We start from the raw sequence: 15,000 nt of genomic DNA on the forward strand, positions 1-15,000 counted from the left end.
ATTCACCTTATTTTGTATTTCTTTCTTTCTATCGTGATGTAAGCCCCTCCTCCAAATTTCTTTTGTAAGTTGAAAGAACATTTTTCCATGATGCAAAAAACATTTTTTACATCAAATATTTACCTGTCAACACTGTTTTCAACTGATTCATATGCATACATACACACGAATATAATATATATTATATATATATATAATATATATATATATATATATATATATATTGTAAATTAAATTAGAGATAAAACCACTATTAGGCAAATCAAACAATGAAAAACATAAACCAAAACATAAAAACAAACATAATTAATATAAAATATATAAAATTTAAAAATTTAAAAATTTAAATTATTTAAATTTAAAATTTTTAATTTATATATTTTTAAATATTTTTTAAATCTTAAATTAAAAATTAAATATATATATATATATATAACTATCAAAAGGTATTAAAAAGTTTAATATAAGATAATAAGTAAAACCACTACGTACGTTTCATGGCCATAACCTAATTCGAATTACAATAATTTAAATTCAATTAAAAATTCGAATTATAGTTATAGTCAATCTTCAGGTTAATGATAATAGTTAAAAAAATAAGCAAATAGATTTAAACAATATTTTTTAAGAAATAAATAAAATAATAATCTTTTTTATAAAAAACTCTATTATCAAACTAGAAACTTTAACGATTAGAATTATGTCATACAATCCAATTATAATGTTAAATATTAATTTTTAAGGTAAAAATAGATAGAAAATGTATTTATCTATTCAGATATAATATGGTTTTAAAAAACATAATAAACTCACGAATAACCTAATCTCAGTTATAGTCAATAACTAATTACCTAATTATTTAACAAAAAAATAATGAAAAAAAAATCACTATTCATATTATTAAATTTAAGTTCAAATCTAAAAATTATAAAATATTTGAATAATAACTAAATTATTATCAATAAATATATATAAATATATATAAATATAATAATTAAGATCTAAAATTATCTCTATCAATAAATATATATACGTATCATAAAAAACTAAATAAATTAATTATTCCATTATTACTTCCGAAATATATTAAAAAATTAAAAAATTAAAGATGAAAAAGCAAATTGTAAACGTATAACCTATCTTTAAAAAAACCCATAACTATTTAACGATCAATATATCTCGTTGGCTAATTAATAACTTACAAAAACCGTATAGTTTATTTTAAATTCGGCGGTACTGACGTTGAATATAATCTGTCTGATGGAGAGATATGTTTAATTCTTCCAGTGCTTTCGAATTTAATATTTTTAATATTTGATATTGTGAAGTCCCATGCTGATGAAAAAAATGTTCGGGTAAAGTATAAATTACACATTCTTTATACCGATCTAATTCCGAAACGCGTACATGGGTAATCTAATATCGATTGATTTTTCGTTATTTTCCTCTCTGCCTTCGTGGGTTGTTTTCGAGTAATTTGTTTTTTCCGGGAGTCTCTTTTTAAAGTAGAGGAAATAGCTAAGGTTCTTTGGCTGCTATTTCTAAACTTCGGTATGTGGTAAAGCAAACCTTTGCTGAACCCTATAATAATAATAATAATAATAATAATAATAATAATAATATAATAATAATAATAATAATAATAATAATAATGATAATGATGATGATGATGATGATGATGATGATGATGATGATGATGGTGGTGGTGGTGGTGGTGGTGGTGGTGGTGGTGGTGGCGCAATGGCCTAGTGGTTAGGGCAGCGGACTTGCGGTCGGAGGATCGCGGTTTCGATTCCCAGACCGGGCGTTGTGTGTGTTTATTGAGCGAAAAAAACACCTAAAAGCTCCAGGAGGTGGTGATCCCTGCTGTACTCTAAAGGCGGTGCTCCAGCATGGCCGCAGTCAAATGACTGAAACAAGTACAAAAAAAAAATAATAATAATATATATATATATATATATATATATATATATATATATTGCTTAAACATCTGATATATATGTATATCGTATGCATTTACTGCTTTGCTTGTTGCTATCTGTTTGGTGATTGATATGCCTAGATTTAGATTCCCACTATACGAAACATTAAGCCGTGTTTCTTTCTGCACGTTTATGTACTAACTTATCATCACTCGACTGGTGATCCAACAATTATTATTCCGTTTGCTTTTCTAGTTTCCAGCTCTCAGTTATTACAAACATTCATCCAATTTTAGAACCGCAGGGCGTGAAATTTGAGTAAGATTTGGTTGCTTTTCCCTAGCAGTTCAAGTAACTATTCAGAGTCTTTGTAGCAAGTTTCGTCGTTTCGTAGATTTGTAAACCGTTACATGCAAGTTCTATCCTTATTGTTGGTATGCGACTACCGTAATCTGTTTCCTGTTTATAGTTGGTGGGGCGCGTGGTAAATCTGATCTACAACTAAACAAGGATATATTTCTGTGTCAAATACATCCAATATTCAATCTTGATCCGGTGTTTTAATAAAATTAAAGTTCTCATCTCAAAAATCAGAATGAAAGACACTAGGAAAACTAATTTCCAATTATAAACGAGAGAAATATGTGACTCCGAAAATTCTAAACCGATAACTTGTCATTCAACTTCTACAGCATTTTAAAGCTCAAAAGTTATAAGTTTAAATTGATATTATGAGGATTAGAGATCGAGAAAACCAAATTTCAATTTATACTGGGGGAAATCTATGCAAGGGGAATGGGACGCATGGTTTACATTTGTCCTTAGTTATATCACAACTCGTATAACACCAACTGCACTTAGAATAGCAGCAACAATTGCAGCAAATAACAACAAACACAAAATCAACTTTTTTGTGGCTACTAAATATGGTGAAACTATAAGTGTGCAGTGATGATATCTGCAGCGGTGGTACGTCAAGTGAAGCAGACGTAACAGCAGACGTGGTACCGTAAGAATACCCACAACAGCAGCATCAAAAGTGTCAATAGCAGCTATAAAAGTATAACAGCAGAGCATCGGAAGCTCGACTGCATAAAAAATGTCGGTATTTTATTATATTTTGTGGTGTACTGGAAAACAACTGAACAAAGCACATTTGAGGCTTAGAAAGATTGTATTCGGAGACGCATGAGTTATAGAAATAAGAGGGAGTTTAATACTACACTGAAAAAGGGAATTCACTCTATTTTGCAGATATTCAAGCTTCTGTTTAGTAATTGAGTTTAAACTTCCAGAACTGGAAAACTGAATATCACGCAGAGGCATTCAAGCATCTAAGAAAAATGTCCCACAGAGCCAGCTTATTGTATGAATTGGCCATGTAGTTCCATTTCTTTCTATCTATTCTGTTGTTCTTTCGTTTCTCTTTGAATTTTCCTACTGTTTCAGTTACGTTTTGGGCTGCCGATACTCTGCCCAACATAATTTTTCAGACCCAGTATCATAGTAATAACAGTGTCTTCTGTATTTAGTAATTCTCTGCTACCTTCCTTTCTGGGTAAATATAGACAGTTGATATTACTTTTAGGGGAGGGTACGTTGTGCATTGTGAGCAGCTTTCTGGTTCTTCTATTCAAGTTCTGCTGTTGGGCCTTTGTCGTATGGACATATAGTGCTAAAAATCACAGAATATCAGTAGCGGGCAAAAGAAAAAAAAAAAAAGAAAAAATGCTCAGCACCGGCTGTAGAACTGCCAGATTATGTGGCGAGATGGCAGAAACGTTAGCACGCCGAGCGAAATGCGTAGCCGTGTTTCGTCTGCCGTTACGTTCTGAGTTCAAATTCCGCCGAGGTCGACTTTGCCTTTCATCCTTTCGGGGTCGATAAATTAAGTTCCACTTACACACTGGGGTCGATATAATCGATTTAATCCGTTTGTCTGTCCTTGTTTGTCCCCTCTGTGTTTAGCCCCTTGTGGGCAGTAAAGAAATAGGTATTTCGTCTGCCGTTATGTTCTGAGTTCAAATTCCGCCGAGGTCGACTTTGCCTTTTATCCTTTCGGGGTCGATTAAATAAGTACCAGTTACACACTGGGGTCAATATAATCGACTTAATCCATTTGTCTGTCCTTGTTTGTCCCCTCTATGTTTAGCTTCTTGTGGGTAATAAAGAAATAAGATTATGCGATTTCAGCGTGTTTGCACTTTGCGATTCATCAGCAGCAGGTATCCATTATCACCGTAAACTAACCCAATTGCGTCCGAACTGATATATAACAAAACAATGACTAATCATGCTTACATGAAACACTCTTGTAAATATATCAAAGAAAACAAGAATTTAAATAATCGTTTCTACCATCGGCACAAGCCCTGAATTTTGGGGGAGGGGGATAGTCGATATAATCGACCCCAGTGATTCACTGGTTCTTAATTTATCGACTCCCTTAAGGATGAAAAGCATAGTTGACCTTGGCGAAATTTGAACTCACACACACACACACACACACACACAGATGAATCCCTCGACTATTGCGGGTGCTACGTTCCAAAAACCACCGCAATAGGTGAAAATCTGCCAAGTAGAAACAATACGATGCTGTATATTTATTATTATTTTTTTTTTAATCTGTATATATTTATTTTATTATAAATGTAAAACAGCACCACAAAGGAATCGACATAAACTTAAATAATAAGCCGCGATAGGCGAACCGCGATATGGCGAGGGATTACTGTAAGGATAACATCCAAAGATCCAAGTGGAGGAAGTTAGTAAGCTTCATGCAGTCTATGACAGGTATAAAAAAACAACAACAGAAAGAGGACAGTGTATGTTCAGGAACAATAACAATTTATTGGCATCGAAGGTTACACACATTTTCCTATGTCGAAGTTACGACGAAACTCGATAGGCTGAAGGCTTCTGTATATTTCAGGGTTAGCAACTAGAGTAGCTATGAATACGAATAAAAATCCAGACCGAGGGAGTGGAAAAGGTGAAATCCAGGCTACATATGTTTCCTAGTATTATTAAATCCTCTGATTTAATAATTACTCATTAACGGGTATTCAACTAGCTACTCATCGAGCCGTGAATATCTTAATTATATGAAGGTTGCGTTGTCGTTCTTGCCTGGGTGCACCAATATATTCGTTTACTGTAGACATGGTTAAGTCGCTCCAGCTTAATATTTATAATAATCTTTATTTTTCTCTTAAAGTCAGCAGCCATCTAAACTCTTTCTTTCCCCTCTCTTTTCTTGATCCTCAACAATCTTAATATGATTCCCACTCCCAAATATTTGACCTCTTCCTTTCCTTTTTCTTACTTATTGACCATTTATTTCTTCAAGCAGTTGTCTTTTTGTACTATTTTCCGGCTTCGCCACTCATTTCAAATTACATCTACGGCGTGTTAACTTGGGATTCCTAAACGACAATGTAAGTTTCATATAATTAAGGTATCCTTGTCTAGTTGAGTACCCCTCGTTGAGTAATTATTACATCAGAGGATCTGCTAGCTAGGAAACATATGTAACCTGAATTTTACCTATTCCAGTCCCTCAATTTGTTTATATATATGAGTGTGTGTGTGTGCATGTGTGTGTGTGTGTGTGTGTGTGTGTGTGTGTGGTGTGTGTGTGTGTGTGTGTATGCCTATAACCATGTTGTGATTATCATCGATCCCAGAAGAATGGCTGCTAAACATGGCATGTTCTTCTTACTGTGATTTTTGCAACCTGTGGAATCAAACAAAAATGTAAAACAATAAAAGATGAGATAAATTATTGACTTGTAAATCAATGATAGAGCGATTAGCTTAAGCAATTTTTATATATGTAATTAATTTAGATCAGTGTTTTTTTAAACCTTATTGGAAGTACTGAACCTTGCAAGCTTCATCAGGGCATTCACCGAACCCTTCGTAACTGGAAAAAGATAATATGATTTCTTCAAAACATAGGTATATATTTAATTAGTACGCAAAATTAACCCTGCATCAGTTGCACACAAAATCACTGTGTTCAAAGAACAAAACCCACATTACATGAATTTCACACAAAAACATAACTCGATGAATAAATGTGACTTTTGCTGTTACCTTTCAGATACTAGTTCAGAAATGCACAGCTTCACCTTGGCAAGTACCACTCTCATAATTTTCGCAACAAAGTCTGTTCTTTTTCTTAGTTTTTACAGTGTGAGTATTACAAGGACTTTTTTTTTAGCAATAAGAGGGTATATTACGATTTGGTGACACCAAAACGTTGAGAGAGTTGTTGTTCTGAAGAGTTGCTGTTGAAGCTAGCTCTACTGAAGTTCAATGATTTCGTGGAGTTATTCATTGTTGACATCTGTTGTCGCAACACTAAGCGTGAACAGCTGTCTCACCCATGCTGGATATGACTCACCGGAGAAGAAGTATCCGTCGAGAGACTTTGCGAGCTCATCTAAGTGCATGGCAATTACTTGCTTCAGCTTCCCAGGTACAGAAATGTCTCCAATTTCAGACATATCGTCCAGCGGGGGAAGTTTGAGAAGTTATCATTTAAACACTCTCTTACTCTTTACTCTTTTACTCTTTTACTTGTTTCAGTCATTTGACTGTGGCCATGCTGGAGCACCACCTTTTAGTCGAGCAAATCGACCCCAGGACTTATTCTTTGTAAGCCTAGTACTTATTCTATCGGTCTCTTTTGCCGAACCGCTAAGTTACGGGGACGTAAACACACCAGCATCGGTTGTCAAGCGATGTTGGGGGACAAACACAGACACACAAACATATACACAGACACACAAACATATACACATACACATACATATATATATACATATATACGACGGGCTTCTTTCAGTTTCCGTCTACCAAATCCACTCACAAGGCTTTGGTCGGCCCGAGGCTATAGTAGAAGACACTTGCCCAAGGTGCCACGCAGTGGGACTGAACCCGGAACCATGTGGTTGGTAAGCAAGCTACTTACCACACAGCCACTCCTACGCCTAGTTTTCTTTTTTTTTAAATGCCCTCAAGTTTTCTTCCGCTTCAATGATGTTCACTTCACCGCCTTGCTTCTGTTGACTGATATGACCGAGAGAATCGAAAATAACGGCCATGTACACCAAAATGAGAATGAATTCAGAATTTTCGACAATGCTGATACTCTCGCAAAAACAGAGCTAATTCCACACGCATGGCAAAACTCGATTCAGTACCTTTCCCCGGATTAACCACCGAACGTTAAAGGGGTACAGAAGCATCTCGAATTCAGAGCCCATTTCATTATACAGCTCTTTGAAGATGCGGTGCTTCATAAGACTATTTCGCACGTAGTTCACACATTCAACTACAATTTTTAATACTTCTGCCAGTTTTGGAGGCAAGTTTTTTTTGTTACCAACGCATGCCTGTGCAGAACACTGAGTAACAAGGATGTGTGGAGCATTGGATTTCACCAGCGCTCCAAAACCAGAGTGTGGTCCCAGCATGGCTGGAACTCCACCCAAACAAACTTCAGAAACTATATTCTACGAAAGCCTGTTGTCTCTGAAAAAGACATCTACGTGTTTCTTTACATCGGCTGCATTGGTTGTTGTGAAAGGCTTAAAAATAAAAGTATCTTCCTTTATCACGCCGTCTTTCACATAGCGCACGAATACAAAAAGCTGACTGAGATTGGAAACATCGGCGGTCTCGTCGAGTTGGGGGCTGAATTTTGCTGGGCTTGAAATCAGATCTGTAACTACTTGAGTCAAGATGTCATCGCTCATGTCGTATATTCTGCTGCTGATTTGTCATTTGAAAGAGGAATTTGGGCAAACTATCTTCAGCAGCTTTTCCCGCATGATATTCGGCATCTTCAACGCAGCTGGTTTTACGAGTGTTTCACCAACGGTGTGTAGTTTGCTCTGTGAGGATCGGTTTTTCGATGGGTACAAAGCCGAAAACAAGCAGAGAGCCTTTTCATCGAATCTGGCTCTCTACACCTTGAATTCAGCGAGCGTTGTGTTCTTGTATTTCCCATCTGCATGGTGTTTTAGGAAGTGTTCCCCTAGTTTTGTAGGTGCTAGGCTAGAATGGCTCAGCTTGGCATTGCAAATTATGCATTGAGGACGCTGACTCACATCAAGTTCCTTTATACATATTGTAAGTATTCGTCCAATCACTTCCCTTTTTTTCGATCGACGTAGTTAGTACGAAGGGTTTGAAAGATTAAAAGAAAATCACAAATGACGTCCAATCACAATAGCCACAAGTCGACTACTGAGCACATCAAGTTCCTTGCAGCACAGATATCAAAGCCAAGAGATGAGGCGCGATCAACTGCAATGATGGCCAAGCGGAGCATGATGTCACGAATAATACGAGTGGGGTGAACAGAACAGACACAAACACGTAAACCTGGGCCGATTTTTTGCTTTTTTCAAAACACTTTTAAGATTTTTTTTATTTATCTATAAATTAATATTTTAAAATTAAATTTTATATTGTTATCATAATTTATCTTTTAATAAACTACTTTATCAAGGAAATCTATTTTGTGTTACAATTTTTTACTAAGCAACGAAATATTTGTAATCTAACACGGAGAAGAAAGATTGTGTTGCCAAATTGTCGGCAGCCGATTTTTTGACGTCCGAAAACAATAGACCACCAATGCTAATTTGAACAGGACTATACAGTGTGTCTTGACCTCCGCCGAACCTCTGAGACTGACTCAACGAACCCATAGGGTTCGGTCGATCTCAGGTTAAGAAGCATTCATCCAGATTGTATTTATTTTTGTGTTTTTAGTTTATAATTAGTTAGGACCAATTGAAAACAATTTCAGTTTGTAATCAGGACCAATTGTTATACGTAACTCATAATTAATTTGACAATAGTAAATGGACTATTTTTTCTGTGTTTATTTGACTTTCATCAGTTAGGGCCAATAAAAGAATTACCAGACATATTCGATCAACGGATTAAACCTTTCATCTTAAAAAATGTCATTTTATTTTTTATTTGTTCAGGTGGATAATGCTAATAATTCAATTACATTAAAACTATCAGTATTGTCCACACTTGGATAGTTTTTAAGAGAGAGAGAGAAGAGAGAGAGAGAGAGAGAGAGAGAGAGGAGGAGGAGGAAAAGAAGACGGCAATGACGACGAATCATCATCATCATCATCATCATCGCTTCTGTAGTTGATTGATAATTTATTTAACGATCCTGGAAGGAGGAAAGGCAAAGTGAAGCTCAGAACTATTTGAATCATCTCGTAAAAGAATCAGAACAATAACCACTCCGCGAAATGTTATTTATTACCCGAAAGAAAATTGATTTTATCTTTTCTCTTTTACTTGTTTCAAACATTAGACTACGGCCATGCAGGGACACGGCCTTGAAGAATTTTAGTGGAACGAATCGATCCCAGCACTTACTTTTTTAAAGCTTGGTACTTATTATATCGACCTCTTTGACCGAACCGCTTAGTTATGAGGCGTAAACACACCAATACCGGTTGTCAAGCGGTGGTGTGGTGGTAGAGGGGTAGAGCAAATATTGACACAAAGACACATACAGACACACACACACACGCACACACACACACACACACACACACTCACATACACACAAAGAGCCTCTTTCAGTTTCCACCTACCAAATCCACTCACAAGATTTGGTCGGCCTCAAAGTGCCACGCAGCGGGACTGAACCCGGTACCATGTGATTGGGAAGCAAGCTTCTTACCTTCTTACCACACAGACACGCCTGTACTATGTGTAAATTGTCTTAACCTAAGAACCTTTCCAAAAGAACCTTTTTGAACAAAAATGTAGGTAAAAACTGAATTTCTGCCTTTTTTAGGGATGTGTTGATAGTTCAGTAGCGGGATCTCGTATAACATTTTAGCGTGGTGCAAGCGATTCCTAACAACTCTAATATCAGCACCATACAGATAGGGGTTGAAGTTCTTGCAGGAATTGGGATAGTTTTTCTTTGGTTGACACTTTCAAGTTTCTTCAATTTGAGTTCCAATTTATTTTTATATGTGGTGTATTGGTGTGGTTTTGCATAGTAATCATTGGCATGAAATTCATTTTTGCTATAAATCAACAAAGAGTTAATAACTTCTAAAATTTGCAAATTTTGGGTAATTTTATCCAAGTGAAAGCTACAGGCGTATAGGTGCCTGTTTCCGTAGTAACAAGACAAGCTGTTACCAAACTGCTTTCCTATATCGTCATTTTTCGCTTATTAAATGCTAAAATACATGAGGTGGTCGTGAGATGTACAAAAAATATTTAAATGGCCCTTCAATTACACACTAATTTTTGTTCTTGTTTTCGCATAATCGTATAAATTTCTGTGGGGAATACAAATTTACAAAATTTTTCTGAAAACTAATATATATATATATATATATATATATCCCCCTCTCCCTCTATCCTCCCTCCTCTTCTCCCCTCCTCTTCTCCTCTCCTTCCTTCTCCCCCTTCTCTCCCCTCCTCTTCTCTTCTCCTTCCTTCTCCTCTTCTCCTCTCCTTCCTTCTCCCCCATTCCCCCTCCTCTTCTCCCCTTTCCTTCTCCCCTTTCCCTTTACTAAACTTTAAAATTTCCAAAGATGCAGGCAAACGGAAAAGGTGCAAGAGTTGGTTTAACATTCAACAGATAATTGAATCGAAGTACTCATTAATAAATAATAAAGCTCAAGAAATTTATGTTGTTCATAAAAATAATGGTGATGATGGCAGTAAGTATGGTGTTTATGATGGTGATACTGATGATGGTTATGATGCAGGAAATTTGTATATATATAAAAGGTAAGACGTGTGTGTACGTGAATGTAATTTATGCACATCCACAAATTAGCACGCATGTTGCTCCAATTTTAGGACATTCGTCACGGCCCTAGCTGTATTTTTGTTAAATTATTTCCTCCCCCGAGGCACCAGCGAATAGCGGTAAAAATAAATTTTCGACCATAACTTAACAATTTTCACGGCGGAGAAATCCACCATTGTTTTACAAACATGAGTTAAGTCCCCTTCTAGCGACGGTGTAAAGAGAGGGATGGAGAGGGAGAGAGATAGATTTTTAAAATTTCGTCTTTTTACTGAGTGGTTGACAGGCAAAATCAGACAGACAGGTGTTGTTATGTATGTATGTATGTATGTATGTATGTATGTATGTATGTATGTGTGAATGGCTTCACTCTCTCTCACACACACACGAGAATGTATGCGTACAAAACACATGTATGCGTACAAAACACATGTATGCAATGTGTGCGTGTGTGTGTTGCCCGTATATATATACATATATACACAATATAAATGACATTCTCTGTTTCTCCACAGCTAATTTCCAAATTAGGGGAATCCGTTGCTCTACTCATAGCGATATATAGCTGGTCGTGCATGAACATGGGAGAGAGCAGAGGTTACCAGAGCAAAAGACCTACGTGTTGACTGTAGACACGCTCCTTCGCAAACGATCAGCTATTATTTTGTAAACAATGTTTCGAAACTGTTTTCGAAAGGAGAGATCTGACTCTCACATCTCTGTGGGAGAAGGTAGCCCCCCTCTATTCTACTTACAAAACTTACGTCTGGGTGTTTACAAATTTGCATTTTGTAAACAATGTTTCGAAACTGTCAATGTTTTCGAAAGGAGAGATCTGACTCTTTTCAACCATAACGTCTACCAATTTTGATGTATTTTGTTCAAACTTGATGCCAGCATTACTTAGGACTCATGGGATCTTTGAATGCTTTAAGTTCTCCAAAAACGAAAAATAAAACAATTGGTGAGTGGAAAAAATTGATAAATCGATTCCTTACGGGATTTCCCAATCAAATTGTCTGCAAAATTTCAGCCAAAAGTTTACCAACTTCAGCGGATTTCACTCAAATTTGACGTCGATGTTACTTAGTTTGCTTTGAAATAAAGAGCTTGATTACCTTAATAATCCTAACTTAATCCCGGGCAAAGCCGGGCTATACTGCTAGTTATAACTATAACAACAACAATGAAAATATTAATGTGCTGGTGTATCTGAGACCATACTGTACAGTATAAAAAGGCAACATAGTGTTTTCGTTCCCGTTTTCATTCTCTCCATTTTCAAACTCTCAGTTTTCTGATTCTCTCAATCTTTACTTTTACCCTTTCTCTTGTCTTAGCTTAGCTTCCCCTGATTTATTCAGATAAAATACTTCACTCTCCTCTTTCGCCTTTCCAACCACTCCAACAAACGGCGTCACTCTGCTGTCTTTCTGTGCTAATGAAAATATTTTGCCACCATGGGAAATATAACTTAATTTTCGTTGTTGTTTGCCCAAGGCATAATTAAGGTGGGGAGCAGGAAGAATTGTAAGCATGTGTTTATGTATGTATATATGTATGTATGTATGTATGTATGTATGTATGTATGTATGTATGTATGTATGTATGTATGTATGTATGTATGTATGTATGCAAGTATGTATGCACGTATATATGTAGGTAGGTACGTATGTACGCGCATGCATGCTTGGAGACATACATGTATACATATACTCCCTCCCCACACACACACATTCTCACAACATAACACAATCTCACATCACACACACTCTCACAACACACACACGCATATATACACGTCTGATTGAGAGAACAACCGTTAGACTCTGCCAAATAAATATTATTATAAAGAACAGTATAATGAAGACCTTATCTCTTGTTCGTATAACCGTTATATGGTACACGATGGTAGAAAGGTATTTGTTTTACATATTCAGCACTTTTAACGAACTATGCATGCACGGAAGGAGGTGGGGGCGGATTTACTGTTCTAAGGGAGGTAAGTAAAGTTTTAAAAAATTTCTTTATCAGGGGAGATAAGTAAAATGAAATGTCTACCTGTCCATAAGGTTTATATTAGAGAACCTTAGACTTTCGACGAGATATCCACATCAGCAAGGCAGCTGACTTCGATGTCGCTACATACTTTTTCTTGTCTGTCCCAAACTACTAGACCTGGTCTGTTATGCTGGAACAAGGTGGAAGTTTTGATGGGAATATTCTTTGTGTTGAGATCTTCTTTATCTCCGTATCTATCTATCTATCTATCTATCTATCTATCTATCTATCTATCTATCTATCTATAGATAGATAGATAGATAGATAGTAGTGTTAGAAGTGTTACCAATGGTTTCATGAGGAAAGGATTTCTACAATCTTCCAGTGATCCACATCAAAATGCTGGAAATTGCTATTACGAAATTACCGCTTGTTTTGAAAAAAAAAACAAAAAAATGAATACACAAATCAGGGGAGATAACATATAAAGCTATCTTAATTGTTATTTCCCTTGCATTTTCATTGGTTTGGATTTTTGCAAGACTTTAATTAATTGCCTTACACAAGTAACTTGGGGCATATTCATTTATACAAATAAATGTATCCATCACGCGTTTGGTTGATTGTTGATCATGTGCATCTTTATGAGTGCTCACTCCCATCACCATGATGTTGACTGGATGTTTGATTTTTACCACACTCGGTACATGTTTTGGGACAAGGCAAGCCAACGGTTGTTCTGCGTGTTGAATATCTGATCCTGGCAGAAATTTTTCCCGTCTGAGAAAAACCAAAGCATGTTCGGCTGGAGGAGATGCTTGAGTTTGTTCAAAAGCTTCGTAGCACGGTCTTTCCTTTTGTCCTGGGATAAAAAACTGGCCCTTTCTTATCTTGTATGAGGAATACCGAATATCCTCATGCACTACCTACCTGATAAGCAATTCAGACACTCCCATGTCCCAGGCGATGAAGATGTCCGACTTGGAGGGATCACTGTCAATTATGCCTTGGATCTCACCAACAAATTCAGGAATTCTTTTCTTATCAGAACGATCAGAGTGAGTTTTCCGAGTTGCAGTACTTTTGTAATCACCATTAGACTTATCCAACTCTTTCCGAATCTTCTGCACTGTCCTCAGATTGATACCCAAACATTCTGAAATGTTCGTATTGGATCTTCCGGTGCGAATGCCAAGCAGTACAACATGTCATTTCCCAATTTCTGGCAGAGTGAATTGAGTCATGGTTCTGATTTTTTTCACAGACTGTGTCCAACTGACCCATCTATGCTGTGTAGTTGACAAAATCCAAAACAAAGAAAGTGCATGCGAGAACTTAAAAATATAAAATGGCGGCAATTTAGCCACACACACACACACACAAACGCACACACACACTCACTCACACACACACACACACACACACACACACACACACACACACACACACACATATATATATATATATATATATATATATATATATGCGTGTGTGTGTGTGTCTCACCATCGCTTGACAACCGCTATTGGTGTATTTACGTCTCTGTAACTTAGCTGTTCGGCAAAAGTAGAAGACTGAATAAGTACCAGGCTTTAAAAAAAATAGAAAATTAAAAAAATAAGTACTAGGATCGATTCATTCGACTAAATAATCTTCAACCTTCAAGGTTGTGTCCCAGCACGCCCGCAGTCTAACGAACGAAACAAGTATAAGAATAAAAGAATCTTTATACTTTTACACAGATTAGATAATGTGGAGATAATTTAGCACTACCCGCAAGATTATTGCACACATCAGCAATCAGCTATATCTTAAAGGAAGCAAAGAGGAACAATAACTCACTTTCTGTTGAATGTTTGGATCTTGACAGGGCGTATCCAAGCGTGCCTCGCCAGCCATAATGCTTTGGTGTACCACCAAGTACCAATAGAAGTAGTCAGACACATAATCTCCCAGATGGATTCACTAACGATGAGGGTCACCGTGGGTAATTTCACCTCTAAATGGCAGTGATTGGAAAAAAGCATTATGCGGGGTGCATAATTTCTGTGACACTGTTTATGGCCGCTTTGAACCAACTGCTAGAAATGGGAGGGAAGTAGTCGAAAAGTCCCGAAACTGATAGAAGCATAAGATATCATTTTTGCAGGGCGTTCGTGGACGACGCAACGGTTATGACATCATCAATTGAAGAGACGTGGTGAGTATTGAGCTAAGTGGATAAGGTGGTCACATGGCCATGCT

General features: G+C 36.5%; 1 protein-coding gene across 1 annotated transcript in view; it reads left to right on the plus strand.

Moving 5' to 3' along the window:
* LOC115219333 overlaps positions 1 to 15,000 on the plus strand; it is a 43,929-nt gene that overhangs the window by 28,421 nt on the left and 508 nt on the right. Inside the window, exon 7 of the mRNA XM_029789493.2 lies at positions 12,278 to 12,285. Coding sequence (XP_029645353.2) covers positions 12,278 to 12,285 — 8 coding nt within the window. The remainder of the gene's footprint in view (positions 1 to 12,277; positions 12,286 to 15,000) is intronic.

This window comes from Octopus sinensis, linkage group LG14 (assembly GCF_006345805.1).
Source record: "Octopus sinensis linkage group LG14, ASM634580v1, whole genome shotgun sequence".
Lineage (NCBI taxonomy): Eukaryota > Metazoa > Mollusca > Cephalopoda > Octopoda > Octopodidae > Octopus > Octopus sinensis.